The sequence below is a fragment of the Sorex araneus genome, chromosome 4 (assembly GCF_027595985.1).
Source record: "Sorex araneus isolate mSorAra2 chromosome 4, mSorAra2.pri, whole genome shotgun sequence".
NCBI lineage: Eukaryota > Metazoa > Chordata > Mammalia > Eulipotyphla > Soricidae > Sorex > Sorex araneus.
Window position 1 is genome coordinate 150,908,405 of NC_073305.1, and position 17,379 is coordinate 150,925,783.

General features: G+C 36.2%; 1 protein-coding gene across 1 annotated transcript in view; it reads left to right on the plus strand.

Moving 5' to 3' along the window:
- The window catches only part of RNF217 (ring finger protein 217), a 123,405-nt gene extending 110,541 nt beyond the window's left edge, over positions 1-12,864 (plus strand). The window contains exons 5-6 of the mRNA XM_004614017.2: positions 2,054-2,125; positions 3,089-12,864. Coding sequence (XP_004614074.2) covers positions 2,054-2,125; positions 3,089-3,162 — 146 coding nt within the window. The 3' untranslated portion in view covers positions 3,163-12,864. The remainder of the gene's footprint in view (positions 1-2,053; positions 2,126-3,088) is intronic.
- Positions 12,865-17,379: the final 4,515 nt, after the last annotated feature.

The following is a 17,379-nucleotide window of genomic DNA, read 5'->3' on the forward strand; positions in this document are numbered from 1 at the left end:
AGATACTTCCAGCTAGTTGGTTTGATCCTGGACCACATATGGCCCCCTGAGCACAGAACCAGGAATAGTCTCTGTACACCACTAGATGTGCCCTAAACAAAAGCCAAATGACTAATTCAGCTGCAAAAATGCATATTTTTTCAGTGTTTTAAATTTCTTAATCTCTGTTATAAGATGCTTTGACAAGAGGAGCAATATCACCTTCAGTTTTGTACTGATGAGATAGGAACAGGACTTTGAACATACATTCTTTTCATTCATGGGTATGTACAAAATATGTGCAAAAATAGGAATCCAAGTGTGCTACCACTTCAAAGCACCACTCTAGCAATATAGTTGATAAGTCACTGTTAATGGCTATTGTATAGTAACTATAGTTAATCACTATAATCTTACTAGCTAAACATTAATGAAATGAATATTAAATGGCCTCATCATATAAAAGCTCAAGTTTAAATATCTAGCACAGGCTCTTCTATGAATTCACTTTTTTATTCCCCGTCCTCTGTCCCTCTGATCAGCAACGCACATGCTCAATGTGACATGCAGGCATGAAAGCAGATCCCTGCCTTGGTTTCTCAGTGTCATCAGTGTCCCTGTGACTCAATGTTTCTTCGTCTGAAAGCCCCAAGACCTCCTTAATGTACCCTTTTATATCACACAAGACTCCTTTATTTCTTTCTTGGGCAGTTCATTTAATGTCTCTTCATTTATTTTTAACGTCTCCCACCTTTCTTCCCTTTTATGGACGTTACAAGCAATTTAGGGGGAAAGATTGAGCCACATCCACTGTTCTCAGGTCTTCTGGCTCTGTATTCAGGCGTCATTCCTTGTGATTCTCACAGCACCATATGTACTGCCAAGGATCAAACCTGGTGTCAGCCACATGCAAGTCCAGCTCTTTACCCCTGTACTATCTCTCTGGTCCTTCTTAAGTAATTTTATATCTTTCTTTAATCTGCTATCACATCACTGCTGTTTTAAATCACTACTTTATTGGAATCATACAGTGGCTGATCAGAACAAACTGATGCTAAAAAGTGAAAAAATCTTTCACTTTTCTAAAAAATAAAAGATACAACATTTTAAAATTTACTCTAACAGATTGAGTTTTAAAATTTACTTTAGCATATGGAAACCAGGTCTATCATTTTCCAAAATCTTATATGATCTCTATAAATATTCCTACTGAGCCTTAATGAAACATTTTCTCTGTATTTAAGAGGATCAGTAAAATCAAGATTAATTTTAATGGTGTTCATTGCTTCTCTGCTTACTTGCTTGTTATGCTATAGATGATAATAAAAACAAAAGTCCTTTATATTTTCTGCACTTTTAATTCTTTAATTCAGTACATTTTGTGCCAAGTATTTCCTCCTTTTTTCTTTTTTAAATAATCTTAGGTGTTGCCACTTGCCTTGGAATATTTTTAGTTATGAAAGTTGTTTGACAGGAGAGAGAGGACAGGAGTTAAGATCCCGTTACTTGCATGCAGTTGACCCTGGTGTGATTCCCAGCACCCTACATGGTCCCATAAGTGCAGCCAGGAGTGAGCACAGATCAGAAGCAAGTGTGGCACACCGCTGGGTATAGCCCAAAAATGAAAAAGAAGAAATAAAGTTAAATGTGGGTCAGAGAGAGTTCGAAGGACTTTTACAAAGGACTTTAAAATGATATGAAGTGTATGTAGGTGCCCCAAATTGGCTTCTCAGCACCACATGGTCCCACAAATACAAACTGTTTTAAACCTTAAACGTTTCCTTAGGGAAAAACAGCCATATTTTAATCCGATTTCTTTTAAAGATAACCAGTGGTCTTGAAGAGCATTATTGAGGGACTATGCAGCCAACCCCTGTTCAATCCCTGGCACTATGTGGTGCCCAGAGAATTGCTGGATGCAGGCCTGGACCACTGGCCTGGTTGGCCAAGAGTACCTGGGTGGAGGCCCTGGACCTCCTGAGGACTGCTTGGGGGACCTCAGAAAACCATTGGTGAAATTGTTTGGTAGATTGTGTTTAAGACTCTAATTTATTTTGCCTTTTTTTTCTTCCAGCTGGAAAACTATTCGTTGCACCTCTAATCCTGGTTTTGGGATTAGCACTAGGGGCCATAGCAGTTGTTATCGGTAAGAAGTACTTAGCATGTCTAAGATAAGAATTCTCTGAGAGCCAGCAAAAAAATAGGGGTGTAAATGTAATCATGTGAGTCCTTTAAGCAGACACAGCTTTTATTGCACATTTGCTTTACACAGTCAGCTTGTGATATATAGATTCAGGGGAGGGTTTCGTATAGGACATATTTGACATATTTGACACCTGATCTCCATGTACTTTATTAAGTGTTATCTACCTCCTTTTAGTGTCAAGATTAATTCAACTTGTGTTCATGAAAGAATCCACATGACTGGATTCAAGCTGGATCATTTTTTGAAAAACATGATTTTTTTTTAAACTTTTTAACAAATTAAAAAAACCTTAATTTGTTAGGTTTAGTAAAAGAGTAGTCTGGAGTTAAAAGAGACCTTCAGTTTGTATCAGAAATATACCCAGCACATACTTAAGCACTGACAAATAGAAAATGTATGAGCAATTTATATAATTCCTTTTCATGACTAAAGTACTTTGATTTAAAATATATATTTTGAAGCAAGAGTCCTTAGGTTAACATGCTCTACTACCTGAACTAAAGTGTATCATTTGCAGATGATATGGGATAATAAAAAAGATGGTTTCATATTTTGATAGAAAGCATTATTCCAGGAATGGGGATGTATTCAGTGATAGAGCACTTGTGTTGTATGTGTTAAGCCCCAGATTCAATCAGTGGCACCAAGAAAAAAAAAATTATTCTATATTCGAACAGGTAACCCTGAGGTGATTAAAGGAGATAGTGAGGTAACAAAAAGATAGTAAAGATTAAAGCAGAAGTAAACACATCTCACAGATCATTTTCATCCCTCTTTCTATTTTCATGTAGAGATAAATAATGGTTTGTTGTTAATAATCTAGAAAATGGGAAATCTGAAAATCTAGAAACCTTAGACTCTTCCCCAAATTTGTTTTAATACTATCTTTTTCTTAATCCCCAGGTTTATTTGTATTTCCTATCTATTGCCTTTGTAAAAAACAGAGAAAACGGTCACGGACAGCTATGCACTGGTGAAACTTGCAACGGCTTTCATCTGCCTAAGCCGGTCAGAGTGGGAGCCTTACAGGACAGGGCGCTGTCTGAAAGCCAAATCTTGAAAAACACCGAAAGAAATCTTCTGTATCTCGCCTCCCTGTGGTTCTCTGCAGACCACAATGCCTCTAGCACCGGTGCACTCCCAACATTGGTACCCTGACCTTTCCTTCCACAGATTGCTGCTTCTAATGAAAACGGTCACTTTCATAGACTATAAACATCTGTATCATAACTCTGACTTTCTTAATGGTTCTTGGAAGAAAATAGTTTTAATTAGGAACCACTTATCTTCAGAACTCTCTGAGCATTGCTTGGACAGTCTTCGTACCTGCACCTCCCTCCAGGCCATCTTCTGAGACTAGGTGTGAATAGCAGAAGTGCCACCTGTACCAGCAAACAGAGAGAGCCACTAGTAAGAAGATGAAGGCTCATCATTTGCACCTGTTTTCATCTGTGCCCCAAGCAGTCTAACTCCTTCATTCTTCAGATGTTATGCTTGTTAAACATGCCCAAAAGGGAAGTAGTGAAACTAAATTAATGAGAAGAATCTTGAGTTACTGAAGTGTTTATGTGTGGGGTATAAATGTGTGTATATAAATAGCTATATTAAACTTAGGCCCGATAACCTTGCACTTGTCAAGTTCCATGCCTTTACATTATATTTCCATGGTTTTGTGGCCATAGTTAAAGATGATGTTTCCTTTGTGGGCATAGTCTGTTAATATAAAGAATTCAAACCAATGTAGGCAACAGGCTTTCAGTGTTTATCCTTTCTATTTCTTCCTCTCCCTCCTTTTCCTACATACACACAGAGAAATTCATGCAGTGTCACCGCAAGGATTACCAACTATAAGGCTATGAATGAAAGATGGCTTTTAGGAAATTCTTAAGACTTAAGTGTTCGGTCTTCATGTTTCTTGTATTTTAGCATACCTGTTTAAATATATCAATAAATTCATCAGACTTGATTAATTTAAGCAACAAGGTTAATTTGCTTAACCTTTAAAACAATCCCTCTTTTGATATTGTTTCTAAACCAATTTACTGTGGCAGATAATTCTGTACTAGGTCAAGGTGTAATACTCAGTAACCCCACTTCCCAGCTTTCTTTTCTCCTTCTTATTTTTCCTGAAAACAAATGCTAATTTTGAATTTTTTTTCTTATGCTTACTGTTCAAATGCATAATGTGTTGGTAGCTTCTTTTGGGGGGAGATAATATATATTGAAAACAAGATGTTTTCAAACTATATATTTATATAATTTGTCCATGGGTTTATCCTAAGACATAATTTTAGGAAAAGAAAACAAAAATAGTGAAGGAAATATTTTCAGAAATTTTATCAAAGTAATGTCTTTTAAAATACAAGAAAAAAGCAAATACCTCTTTCCTGTTTCCATCAAAGAAGCTCATAGCAGAAAGGATGTAAAAATCCTAAAAAGCCTAATGTCTCCAATTGTCTCCTAATCCTTGAAATTAATTGTCTGCCATAGATGTCATCTGTCTTCAATCTTGTCAGACTTGAAATATATTGTGATAAGACATGCATTAACATGGATCATTTGTTTTTGTGGGCTCCAGAGGATAAGAACATTTATCATTTTGTTTGACTTTAGAAGGCCATGATAGTGAAAGTTTACTTGCATGGATAACTAGCCAGCACATGTCCATTTTTCTGAATCAGTGTCCTACAGCTTTTGTGCTAGTCTTTTTCCACATAGACTAGGGTATGCGCTTAATCATTCTGGAATGGTGTATTTCTAAACCATGATGTGGTGCAAGAAAAAGTAATGCTCTAGCTTCACAAGTTCATCTTTTCATTTATCCACCCATCCATTTGACAAAATATTTACCGAGTGCCTATATTACATACTCTAGTACTAAAACTGAAATAAGACTTTCTAGCTGAACTCCGTGTATTTCTGTTGTTAAGAGTGTTTAATTTTGATAAATTTGTCTTCTCTGATTTAGGCATTAGTTTGACAATAATATGAATATGGTGAATACTAAATTAGTGAATATGCTTATATGTGATATATGTGTGTGTATTTATACATGTTAGTGTATGAATATGAATACATATCCCACATGTATACAAACTAGGTAAATCATATATTCTCTGGTCTTAGAGAATCTATTTTCCTAGGTTATTGTCATCTGGTGTCTTTGGCCTACTCAGGGATTTTTATTCCTTTCTTTGAATAACTTATCTTTTGGAGATATTTTTATATTATTTGGAAGTGTTCCAATTTTCCAGTTACACAGGAGCGTCTCTTGTCAGTGAAGTCTGTTTCGTCAACGCTTGAAATAGGATGCACAGTGTTGCACAGGATTTTCACTTTTCTATTGTAGAAATTTTCTTAATTAACATGCATTTTTCTCTTAAAAGTTGATATATAGATATATATATGTATTAGGCCTTTCCCCTTTCCCTGCCAGTGACTTGAAGTAATTATATTTTTACATCATCATCAAGATCCTAAAAAAGAGGGAGAAATTTTTAAAAAGTGTTATTTATAAGACAGTGCCAACATTGAAGGTGTAAAACAGTTGTAGTAAAATGGGGGGAGGGAGTGGGGAGTGGACAAATTCTACAAACTACCTTAGAAAAAGAAGTGTACACATAAGATAAATATCTTTCTAGCTAAATCTTACCATTTTTATGTTTTTACTGTAAATTTAATATAAACTCCATTTAAAAATCAAGCTATATAGAATTTTAAAATACAGATTCCTCTGTTTACCCTACCCCTTACTTTTTTAGGGGTTACCTCTGTTACTATTTGGTGTTTTTCCTTCCAGACACTTTCTACAAGTATACAAAAAGTAAGTGTGTATATGGTACATGTGTCTCTGTATTGGTTTTATACAAACATAATAACAATATTATGTCTTGTGACTTTTTTATTTTATTTTATATTGATAAACACCTTTCCATAAGAGTTTAAATAAATATGTATTATTCTTTTATATATTACTCCATATTGTATTGCAGGGCTGGAATTAAATTTGTTTTACAGATTTATACTTGTAAAACAAATTCCTAATTTATACTTGTAAATTTGTTCCCTATTAAATGGACATCAAGATCAGTTCCACTTATTTGTTACAAAACATCAGTGAAGGTCCTTTAAATATATTTTGTTTCGTGTGAACATTTTCATAAGTTTTTCGATTTTGATTTTTATAAGATATTCATAATAAAATATCAGTGAATTTTAGTGAAAAATACCATAAAGAGAATGTATTCAAACTTGTTTCTCAGTGAAAAGGGAGACCTCATATAAGTATTTAAGTGGAGGAAGTGGATGATTTTGTGGGGGGCGGGGGAGACAAAGGAGGGGGCACTACCCAGTGAAGCCAGAGCCACAGCCAGCTGTTCTTGGCCCTGACAGTGCAGTAGTCCCGCTCACTGACGTTGTGATCAGGCCCAGAGTGCTGGGTCCCCTGGCCCACAGCCCAAAGTGAACCAGGTAATGTTGCTCATCCAACACAGGACTTGATGAAGCACTCTCAAGTCTTAGAAGTGCCTGGTTTTTAAAGACACTCCTTTGCAAGATGATTTCACTCCTGGTTGATTAGCCAAATAAATATCAGGCCAAAACGTATTTTAAAATTATATTGTCTTCCAGTAACAGTAAAACACAATTATGCAAATACGTTCTACATAGTAAATATTCATTGCCTTTGGATTTCCTGATGTTAATCTTTGAGTGATATAAATAAAGAGCCAGACCTCATTATCTGGCATCTGTCATCACTGATGTCATTAACATCTGTCATCACTGGGTCAAGTATCACTGGGAAGCACCTCCCCCACAAAAAAAAGAAAGGAAGAGAAAGAAAGAAAGAAAGAAAGAAAGAAAGAAAGAAAGAAAGAAAGAAAGAAAGAAAGAAAGAAAGAAAGAAAGGAAGGAAGGAAGGAAGGAAGGAAGGAAGGAAGGAAGGAAGAAAGGAAGAAAGAAAGAAAAAAGAATAGTCAATAAATGAAATAATCATGTTTGTTTGTCACATTTTTAAAACCATTATCCATGTTCATGCATGTTGCTCCACAAAAGTACTTAATTAGGCTTTTGTAAAGACAAGGAAGCAGTATGTTGGCAATTATGAATGTCAACAAATAGCCATAGAAAAATAAGTTAGACCCATGGGAGGTTTTATGGTTTGTTTGGGGATGCTTCAGATGATGGACTAGCATGAAGCATTTATTTTACCATAAATTCTGTTGGTTTCCTTGGAATTTTTTGTCGGCAGACTTGGTACAAGCAACATCCTGTTGCCACCACCTTGATTTTCTGATAGGTGCTACTGTATCTTGAAGGTAAAACAGGAAAATAATCAAAGATAATTACGTTCAAAATCCGATTCATTTAATTGTACTGTAGTGTCAGGATTCAGTGATGCCTGTCAAGAAATTCCCTGTCCTGTGCCATTCACCATGTTGTGAGTCTCAAGGGTCCAGTTGAGCCTTTATCTTTGAACCCTAACACTCAAACAGAATATCTGGCTCAGGGCTTCCTCTAAACACCTACCAACCACTGTAATCCCTTCTAGTCCCTGGTTACCCACCCCAAACCATTTTCTCCACTCCCTGATGCTCTTACTAGCTCCTCTTCACACAGAGAGGGTGAGAGAGGAGGGATGAAAAACTTTTTGCATACAAAAATCTCATTTTTTCTGACCTTCCTTGCCTGCCTTTGTCTTTGCACCTGAGATCTTCCCCCGTTAAATAAATACAATTGTTTGTAATATTAGATTTTTATGCTGCCTATTAAATTCATGATTATTATTTTTTTAAAAAACGTAGTGGCCTAAAAAGCATTGGTATATTCCGTTAACTACAAAATTTAGAAGTCCATGCCAAATTCTGTTTTAGATTTTAACTTAAAAAGAAGTTGCTCATATGCCTTAATGTGAGTCTTCACATTGGATTTTATGCTTATCGTTGTGTACTTGCAGTTGAATCCTACCCCAACTATTGAAGGTCAATTATTTTGTGTTAGTAGCTGTTATAAACATAGCCTTAAAATTCAATAATGCACTTTAAATTATGCGTGCTATTTATGACTTTTGACAGTTAAGAAAACTGATAGGTGTTTTTTGATGGAGACATATATCAATAGTGTTTCCAGACATATATTTGGGTAAAATACTTCAATTTCCCTATTTCAGATCAGGGAAGGGAAAATATAAAGCAGATCATTCAAAAGAAATGAAACATACTTGGACAGTAGTACCTGAGGTCCATGTCTGGAGCACAAACATAGCAAGTACTTAATTAATTTTACCTAGTAACTTTCTTGAGATGCTTGCTTAAAAGATTAAGTAAATTTTACCCATAATTTTCTGTTTTTTAAAATCCCTTAAAATAATCAACTGGCTACAGATATTGTAACTAAAAATTTACCACTGGTTTAAATATATTTGATTTTCATATAATTATAATATTTTCCTGTTCTTCGGAAAATAAGTACTAAAATTCAATCTTTAATATTTATGTCCATATTGATTTTTTTTAAACAACATAAATAATTTTATGGAAGTGTGATGGTATGGTCTGAACAAAATCAAAATTTCAAATTTGGGAGAGTATTAAAGATTATGAAATGTTATCTATTAGAACTTATGATGCAGACCTCTAAAAGAAATTCAGTGAAACTAATTTGTAACTTTGATTTTTAAGGCTAAAATTAATATTCATTTCATACCCAGCTGTAGTATTCTGGCTTCTATTTTATATCACTTGTATGGCTGGAAGTGAATTGATTTTAACCTAATCCAGAAAGCAGAGTGACAGAAGTTGAAGACTTGTCTGTTTAGAACCTTAATTGAAATCTTCAGATATCACGTTCCTTTTAGAACCCCAATAATCGTGCCAATTACAGAGATACTCTTTTGGCTAAAAAAGGAACAAATGGACTTTAAAGGCAATGCATTATTTTATAAACACTTATAAATGATTGCCAATTCCCCTTTTTTATTTATTTTTTTACCTTTTTAATTTATGGAAGAAATTGCATTGGGTATGTATCTCTGCATCATTTTGATTAAACAGATTAATATAGAATGTATTTTGTTTTTCTGGTCTAACACATATTTTTTCACCCTTTCTATCATTAACATTAAATTATTTTCTTTCTTGCTTGTAGAGTAATATCTCTTCAACATCAGGTCTTGTTTCTTTAGATTTCTTGCCTATCTTATTTTTTCCCTCTGCAAACCTCTTTGCATCTTGGCCAAGTTTGGAATAAATTCTGTTTCACCATTAACTGCTTTAACTGTAATAAAATGAAATTTAAAAGCTGAAAGGGCTCCATTATTTGACTCTAATAGTAACATAATTTCCATTGGTTTATCTCTAAAATAAAATGCATCAGGAGTCCTTAAAATGCCGACCCTCTTAAAAGGAGTTGGAGATCTCTATCTAGCCCACAAGTTGAAAGATGTCAATTGAATGAAAAAGCCTAATAATATTCTAAGACCAGCCTTAAAAACTGCAGTATGAAGTTTGGATGTTAATTGGATAACAAGCAGGTGTGGACATTAATCCAGCCTTGTCCCAATGCTTTCATGATTTACCCAAAATGGCCAAATATATAACTTATGGTCTATTTCCACAGAAAGACTCAGCTTGACCTTGGTCCTGAACTTTTATTGTGTAGCATTTGTATATAAAATTCAACCATGGGATTCATATTCTGTGAATTTTGATATTAGACTTATTATCTGTTAGATATTGTATGTTACTGGTATTAACCAGTGAAATGGTTAATCATTTGCAAATGTTTGATTGTCAGTTATGATTTAGATGTGTCACCCTCAGGATATGTTTTATAATGGTTTAGTACATGATACAGTAAAAAGTTCAGGAGAGAGTCACACTTTGGTATAAAGGGACCCCAAAAATTGCCAAAATAATGGCATTTTAGATTCTTCTTTACAGTGCCAACTTATTGGATTCCTGCAGAATTGTCAGGTGTTTAATACCTGGCAAAGAAGTGTTCCCCATAATTCAAGCAGATTCTTAAAACATTACTTTCTCTATGTCCAAATATAATTTTTTATTTCAAGTAAATTCTATCAAAATAGTTGATTGAAATGCTTGAATTCTCTTAGTTATAGAAATAAGATTTTATGTTCCTTTAAGAAAATTCATGTGAAACCTAGAACAACAATTTATTGACATCTATCTTAACAAGGATAATCTGTTACAGAATTTTAATTTGAAAATGACAATCATTTCTTATGAAATAAATTAACACAGTAAGTGGTAAATTGTTAAATCATATAAATAATTTTATAAACAACACAAAAAATAGTGCCACTAAAATGCTGGTATGTTGACACGTTAGTAAAAAGCCACAAAAGTTAGTTACTTGGTTTCTGTTTTAAGTACAATTGATTACAAGACATAGGCATGAACAATATTTATACATATATATTACAAAATAGTGAGACAATTTGATTATTCACATTCTTTTTTTGCAAAGAATGTAAAATGCTAATAAAAACCTGGGTATTCAATCTGTTATGTATTCAGAAATTACAGTTTTAAGGAATAATTGTTATTGTCTATTTACCAGAACATTTTCCATTTTAATTATATTCTTTTCCCAGTGCAAAAAGAATAAATTCCTTAATTACAAGATAAATGAATTTTCAGTAATATTTTCAACCACATATTGTTCATTGTCTACTATTATTGTATACTTTTTTCTACATTCATAGCCATTTTCCTAATAAGTTGTCATTTTTTAATGTTTAAAATGAGCCCAATTAAAAAGATTTGCTTTACTTTTTAAAATTATGTTTGAATATATTTATGAAAGTTTATATTTAGTTATACTTTAACTTTGGTATCCATAGTACTCTGTGAAAGAAACCATTTTGAATATATTTGAAAATAGGCAGACAAAAAAACAAGAAAGTAAAATAACATTGAAATATTAATATAAGTTCCTGAAAGAAAATAATTTTGTTGTGATGAAAATGTTGGGAAAAATTATTGGAGACCTTAATTGCTTACTTTGTTAGACTTGTTTCTGAAGAATTCGTTCATGCTATTGATTCCATGGATTGTGGTTTTAGCAAAGTATATCTCCCATCGCCACCATTTTAGTGTCTATACATTAATTATTAAAAAGAAAAGAAGTACGTTTTTAGACTTGTCTCTAAATAATGAGTTCATGCTATTTATTCCATGAATTGTAGTTCTAGCAGAGTATATCTGCCACCACCACCACCATTTTGTGTTTATACATTAATTCTAAAAGGAAAGGAAGAAAATCGTGAATAAGAAGCCAGGGAAATTGGGTTAATCTCATTTCCAACAACAGTAATGGATAGCCCCCTCAACCTTCCATATGGTGCTTTGTGTGTGTGTGCGATGAGAGTATGTAACATATGTTATTAGTGCCTTATTTTTTTTCACTTGACTTTATTTCTTATTTAAAGAGCCATATATTTTATGTGAGTATTTTTTGGTCCCGCTATTTAAAGTGCTGATGAGACAGTACCCTTAGTGATATATTGGCTACATGTACCAGCCACTGTTATCTCTAGATTAGCAGGTTGGCCAATGCAATTTTCCTACGTTTGTTGCTCATTTCTAAACTATTATAAAAACAAGATCTTGAACACCATGAATTGAAATCATTAGAATTGAAATGTGTTTTGATGCCACAAAAAAAGAGTGTGATTTTTAAGGTTGACTACTGAATAGAAATGGTTTTCAATTGTTATCAATCAGGACAAAAAAAATACATTTTAAAGAAGCAATTAAAATAATTACATGGTACTTACAATTGTCTTTGGCAATATTTTATCTGTAATGTACTTCCAAACATATGCAGACCCGTGGTGTTTGCTATTTATATGTAGTAGCTCCTTTACATTCGGCTTTATTGACATCAAGCCATAATTTTTCACTAGATTTCACTTTGCTCTTCTTCATGTGCCTTTTGTTTTAGCTTTATACAAGAAGCTGGTTTTGTTGTATTCTTTTATGTACCATAATATATAATTCAGTATTTCCTGATGAATGTATGACAAATAATTAAAATAAATCATGTACTTAGAAAAGACAAAGACACAGGTTGTATATGCAAATATGTGTAAATATTTGACAAGGAAAAAATGTAAAAGAAATCTTCCTGCCAATAGATATGTCCTGCTGGATAGGACCTGGAAATTAGCGGATTTTTTTTTTGTTGTTGTTTTTTAAACAGTGAATTTAAAAATCTATTACCTCAAGAATTTTCAGTGGACATGTGTCATTGTTCTGCTCTTTCATAGTAAACACAGTCTCATTTGCTGCTGGCAGTAAAAGCAACCCAAGTTTCAGATCACACAAATTTTCAGGGGCAAGTCTTTCAAAAGATGGATACCATGTGCTATTTTGGAGTCTGATTTTGTAGTAATGTCCCTATACCTATTGTTGTGGTTGGCTTATTTTTGTTTGTTGTTTTTTTGGTTTTTAAATGGAAATGTAATTGACTATGAGATGTGATCTCATGGAAGGGTCTAATGACACTCTACTTGGATGGAAACTATTGTGGTGATCAGCTCTTTGGACAGTTACTATAAGCTGTTGTATGGATTTCTGTGGAGTGCTGTTTACTTGCATGATGTGTGCAAAACATCGTGCATCATCATCTAGCAATGCCTAATAAAAATATTTAAAAGAGAAGACTCTTGTCTCTTTTCCAATGGATTGGGACTTTAACATAGCATGGTGTGAAATTTTATAATATCAAAATTACATGTATAAAGTAAATTGGGAAAGAGTTCATGAATTCATTTTTGCACCCAAATATAAAACTGGAGATGCACAAATCAATGGAAATTCATGGATTTCATTTTGGCAGGTAGATTGTGTCATGTTGCTATGGCATGTTTTGAGGAAAACACACGAGAATGATGAAGATCTATCCTACCTTCAGTGCATGCACAGAGAAGGAAGTACCCTCCTTGTGGCGAGCTAACACTTTACGGTGGAAGTAGGATGTGGCCTACGGTGGTGGTTCTCCAGACAAAAGGGCCTTTACAGCAGTGGGAAAAGTAAAAGTCACTGTACCGTTAAAGCTGAATTTATTTATAATATTCCCCTCTAACCTAACAATGGCTGACCAAAGTATATGTGTAACATTTCTTATAGGAAGTCGAGGAAGATAGTTCAAAAGGTTGGATCACATACTATGCACACTGGGTTTCATACCCAGCACTGCATGCTCCCCTAAGTGCCCAAGTCCACCAAATGTGAACCCCAAAATGAATTCTTGCCAACATTAAGTAAAAATCAAATATTAATAACAGAATATTTGCGAAAAATGAGATTGGAATGTTTTATTTATTTTTCTTAGCACTGTCTTCTCGTTGCTCATCGATTTGCTCGAATAGGCACCAGTAACGTCTCCATTGTGAGATTTGTTACTGTTTTTGGCATATCAAATACGCCACAGGTAGCTTGCCAGGCCACCTAACTTACACAATTTACAAATATTTAGTCTGCTCCATTACCAGAGTTTTCTAATTGATTACTGAAGTAAGTTTACTGGAGAAGGACAATCACACCTTACAGAAAGTGATTCTGAAGAAAACTCAGTGGCACAACAGACTAGTCTCAAGAGTAGCAATCATCATAAAAATAATTATCTCCACAGAAAGTTTTCAACCATGTCACTGTTACTGTCATCCCGTTGCTCATAGATTTGTTCGAGCGGGCACCAGTAAAGTTTCTCATTGTGAGACTTATTGTTACTGTTTTTGGCATATCCCATACGCCACAGGTAGCTTGCCAGGCTCTGCTGTGCGGGCGCGATACTCTCGGTAGCTTGCCGGGCTCTCCGAGAGGGGTGGAGGAATCGAACGGGTCAGCCAAGTGAAAGGCGAACGCCCTACCGCTGTGCTATCACTCCAGCCCAAACTAACTAGTATCAATTGAAAATATGAATGCATACATGAGTAATATTTATATTTTATCTCATTTTGATATATCTCTTAGATTGCTTTGTAAATATCTGAGGAAACAGCCCATACATCAACACTGCACAGCACAGCATTAAACAATAACAAGGTATGTAGCTCAGGGCCTGTCTTGGGATATGAGGTCAAGACTCTGATCCTTGGCTGTACTTCAATGCCCTATTATCAATCCCAATGTAATCACCAAGCCTCGAACAGTATAACCAGGTGTGTGCAAGCAACAACCACAACAAAGTGTGACTCAAGGGGTAACATCACAGCCAAGAATAACAACAACAAAAAAAGAGGCAGGAGAGGAAGGGGAAAAGAAGAAAAGGAAAAAATATATAGAGTTACACATTTAATTTTGCTTTCTAATAGCCACATTTTTTATAATTTATTTATTTTTAATTAGTGAATCACCGTGAGGTTACAGTTACAGATTTATACATTTTTGTGCTCATGTTTCCCCCATACAAAGTTCAAGAACCCATCCCTTCACCAGTGCCCATTCTCCACCACAAATAAACCCAGCATCCCTCCCACCCTCCCCAATCCCATCTCCCCCCACCCCACCCTGCCACTGTGGCAGGGTATTCCCTTTTGTTCTCTCTCTCTAATTGGGTGTTGTGATTTGCAATGAAGGTGTAGAGTGGCCATTGTGTTCAGTCTCTAGTCTACATTCGGCACTCATCACCCTTCCCCCACATGGCCTCCAACCACATTTTACTTAGTGTTCCCTTCTCTATCTGAGTTTCCCTCTCCCCAGAATGTGAGGCCAGCTTCCAAGCCATGGAGTCAACCTCCTGGTACTTATTTCTTATTGGGTGTTAATCTCCTAGTCTGTTATTCTATAATCCACAGATGAGTGCAATCTTTCTATGTCTGTGTCTCTCTCTTTCTGACTCATTTCACTTAGCATGATACTTTCCATGCTGATCCATTTATATGCAAAATTCATGACCTCATTTTTTCTAATAGCTGCATAGTATTTCATTGTATAGATGTACCAAAGTTTCTTCAACCAGACATCTGTTCTAGGGCACTCGGGTTTTTTCCAGATTCTGGCTACTGTAAACAGTGCTGCGATGAATATATAAGTGCAGATGTCATTTCAACTATATTTTTTTACTTCTCTGGGATATATTCCCAGGAGTGGTATTGATGGGTCAAATGGGAGTTCAATTTCTAACTTTTTGAGAATCCATATTGTTTTCCAAAAGGGCTGAACCAGTCGGCATTCCCACCAGCAGTGTAGAAGGGTCCCTTTCTCCCCACATCCTCTCCAACAGCGGTTGCTTTTGTTCTTTTGGATGTGTGCCAGTCTCTGTGGTGTGAGGTGGTATCTCATGGTTGTTTTGATCTGCATCTCCCTGATGATTAGTGATGTAGAGCACTTTTTCATGTGCCTTTTGGTCATTTGTATCTCTTCCTTGGGAAAGTTTCTGTTCATTTCTTTTCCCCATTTTCTGATGGGGTTGGAAGTTTTCTTCTTGTAGAGTTCAACCAGTGCTTTATATACCACTAATATCATCACCTTATCTGATGTATTGTGTAAATACCCTTTCCCATTCCGTAGATTGTCTTTGTATGCTGGTCACTGTATCTTTTGCAGTGCAGAAGCTTCTTAGTTTAAGATAGTTCCATTTGTTGATCTCTGTTTCCACTTGGTTGGCCAGTTGCATGTCATCTTTGAAGATACCTTTATCTTCAATATCATGGAGGGTTTTGCTGACCTTGTCTTCAATGTACCTTACGGTTTGTAGCCACATTTTTTAAAAGTATGTCAAATATTTTAATTGGATATACCTAAAATATGTCAGTAGAACATAGAAATGATATATTTTCCTCTTTTTGTTTTCCCTTTTTGAGCCTCCCCACCCCAGGAATGTTGTGGATCACAGTAATAGGGAAGCTACACAGTGCAAGGATCAAACCTGGGACTCTGCATGCCAGGTTACGTGCACCTACCTTTTCAATTATCTCCCCTTAAAATTATAAGAGATAATTTATTTTTATTAAAATTTATAAAATAGCTTTTGGAACCTGCTGCGGAGCCAGCACGATGGAAGAGCCCAAGGAAGCGCCCTTGGACTCTAAGCTGCCCACTGAACTAATTCCGGCACGGGACCAGAGACCTCACGGCGCTGAAACAGTGGGAGCCGGGCATCCCCCAATTCCTCTAACCTCTCTCTCTCTCTCAACTCCTTCTGAACAGAGCGCAGGACCCGCGGTTTTCCTGAGCGCAAAATGGAAATGCTGAGCGGGCTGAAAGAGGACGCGCGCGCCTGCGGGAGGCCCCAGGGGGCGGGGGCAGTGACCCCCGCCCACCGCAATAGATACTTAAACCCACCTCCCCCACGTGTGCCTCCTTTTGGAACCTGCTGCGGAGCCAGCACGATGGAAGAGCCCAAGGAAGCGCCCTTGGACTCTAAGCTGCCCACTGAACTAATTCCGGCACGGGACCAGAGACCTCACGGCGCTGAAACAGTGGGAGCCGGGCATCCCCCAATTCCTCTAACCTCTCTCTCTCTCAACTCTGAGTCTCTCTCTAGGTTTCTCCATCTTATGAGCACCATATAAGGGTAAAAGTTTGTAGTGATGTTATTTCTGGTTGTACTTTCCCTGGACTTTATACACAAACCCAAAACCGCGTGGCCGCTGGCGCGGCCGCGCGACCTAATGTCATCTTAGCATCAGCAATATGTAATGGTTCCTCTTTAACAGGTCGGACTTTTGTGGGAGATCCTATCAAGAATAGTCTGTTGCTGAAATATTGAAGGCAATCAAAGTGGTAGCCATCTCTCTAGACTGAACTAAGCTATATCCCCACGCCGGCTGAGAAGAAATACCCTTCTTTCTCGGGAAGAAATGCGGCGTGGTGTCAAACATAGTGTGATGTCCATTAAGCAAATAGACCTGGTGGCGTGGGAATGGGATATAAGGGGAAAATTATGTACATGGAACAGTGGGACGCTGGTGGAATCTCGAGCCGGAGCCGATACCAGCGCAGGACCCTTGGGTTCCAGAAACTGCTTGCAGACACTCTACTAGTCTATCAACTAAGCCAGAGCCCCACGCCTGCTGATGACGGGAAATAACCACCCTTTTCGGTTTTTTTTCCCTTGTCAGGCAGCGTGGCGATTACTAAACAGGCGTGAACTCGGTGGCGCGGGGCAAGGGGGAAAAAGAAAAGTTAGGTAACAAACAGCGGGACTTAATATCTCTATATTCT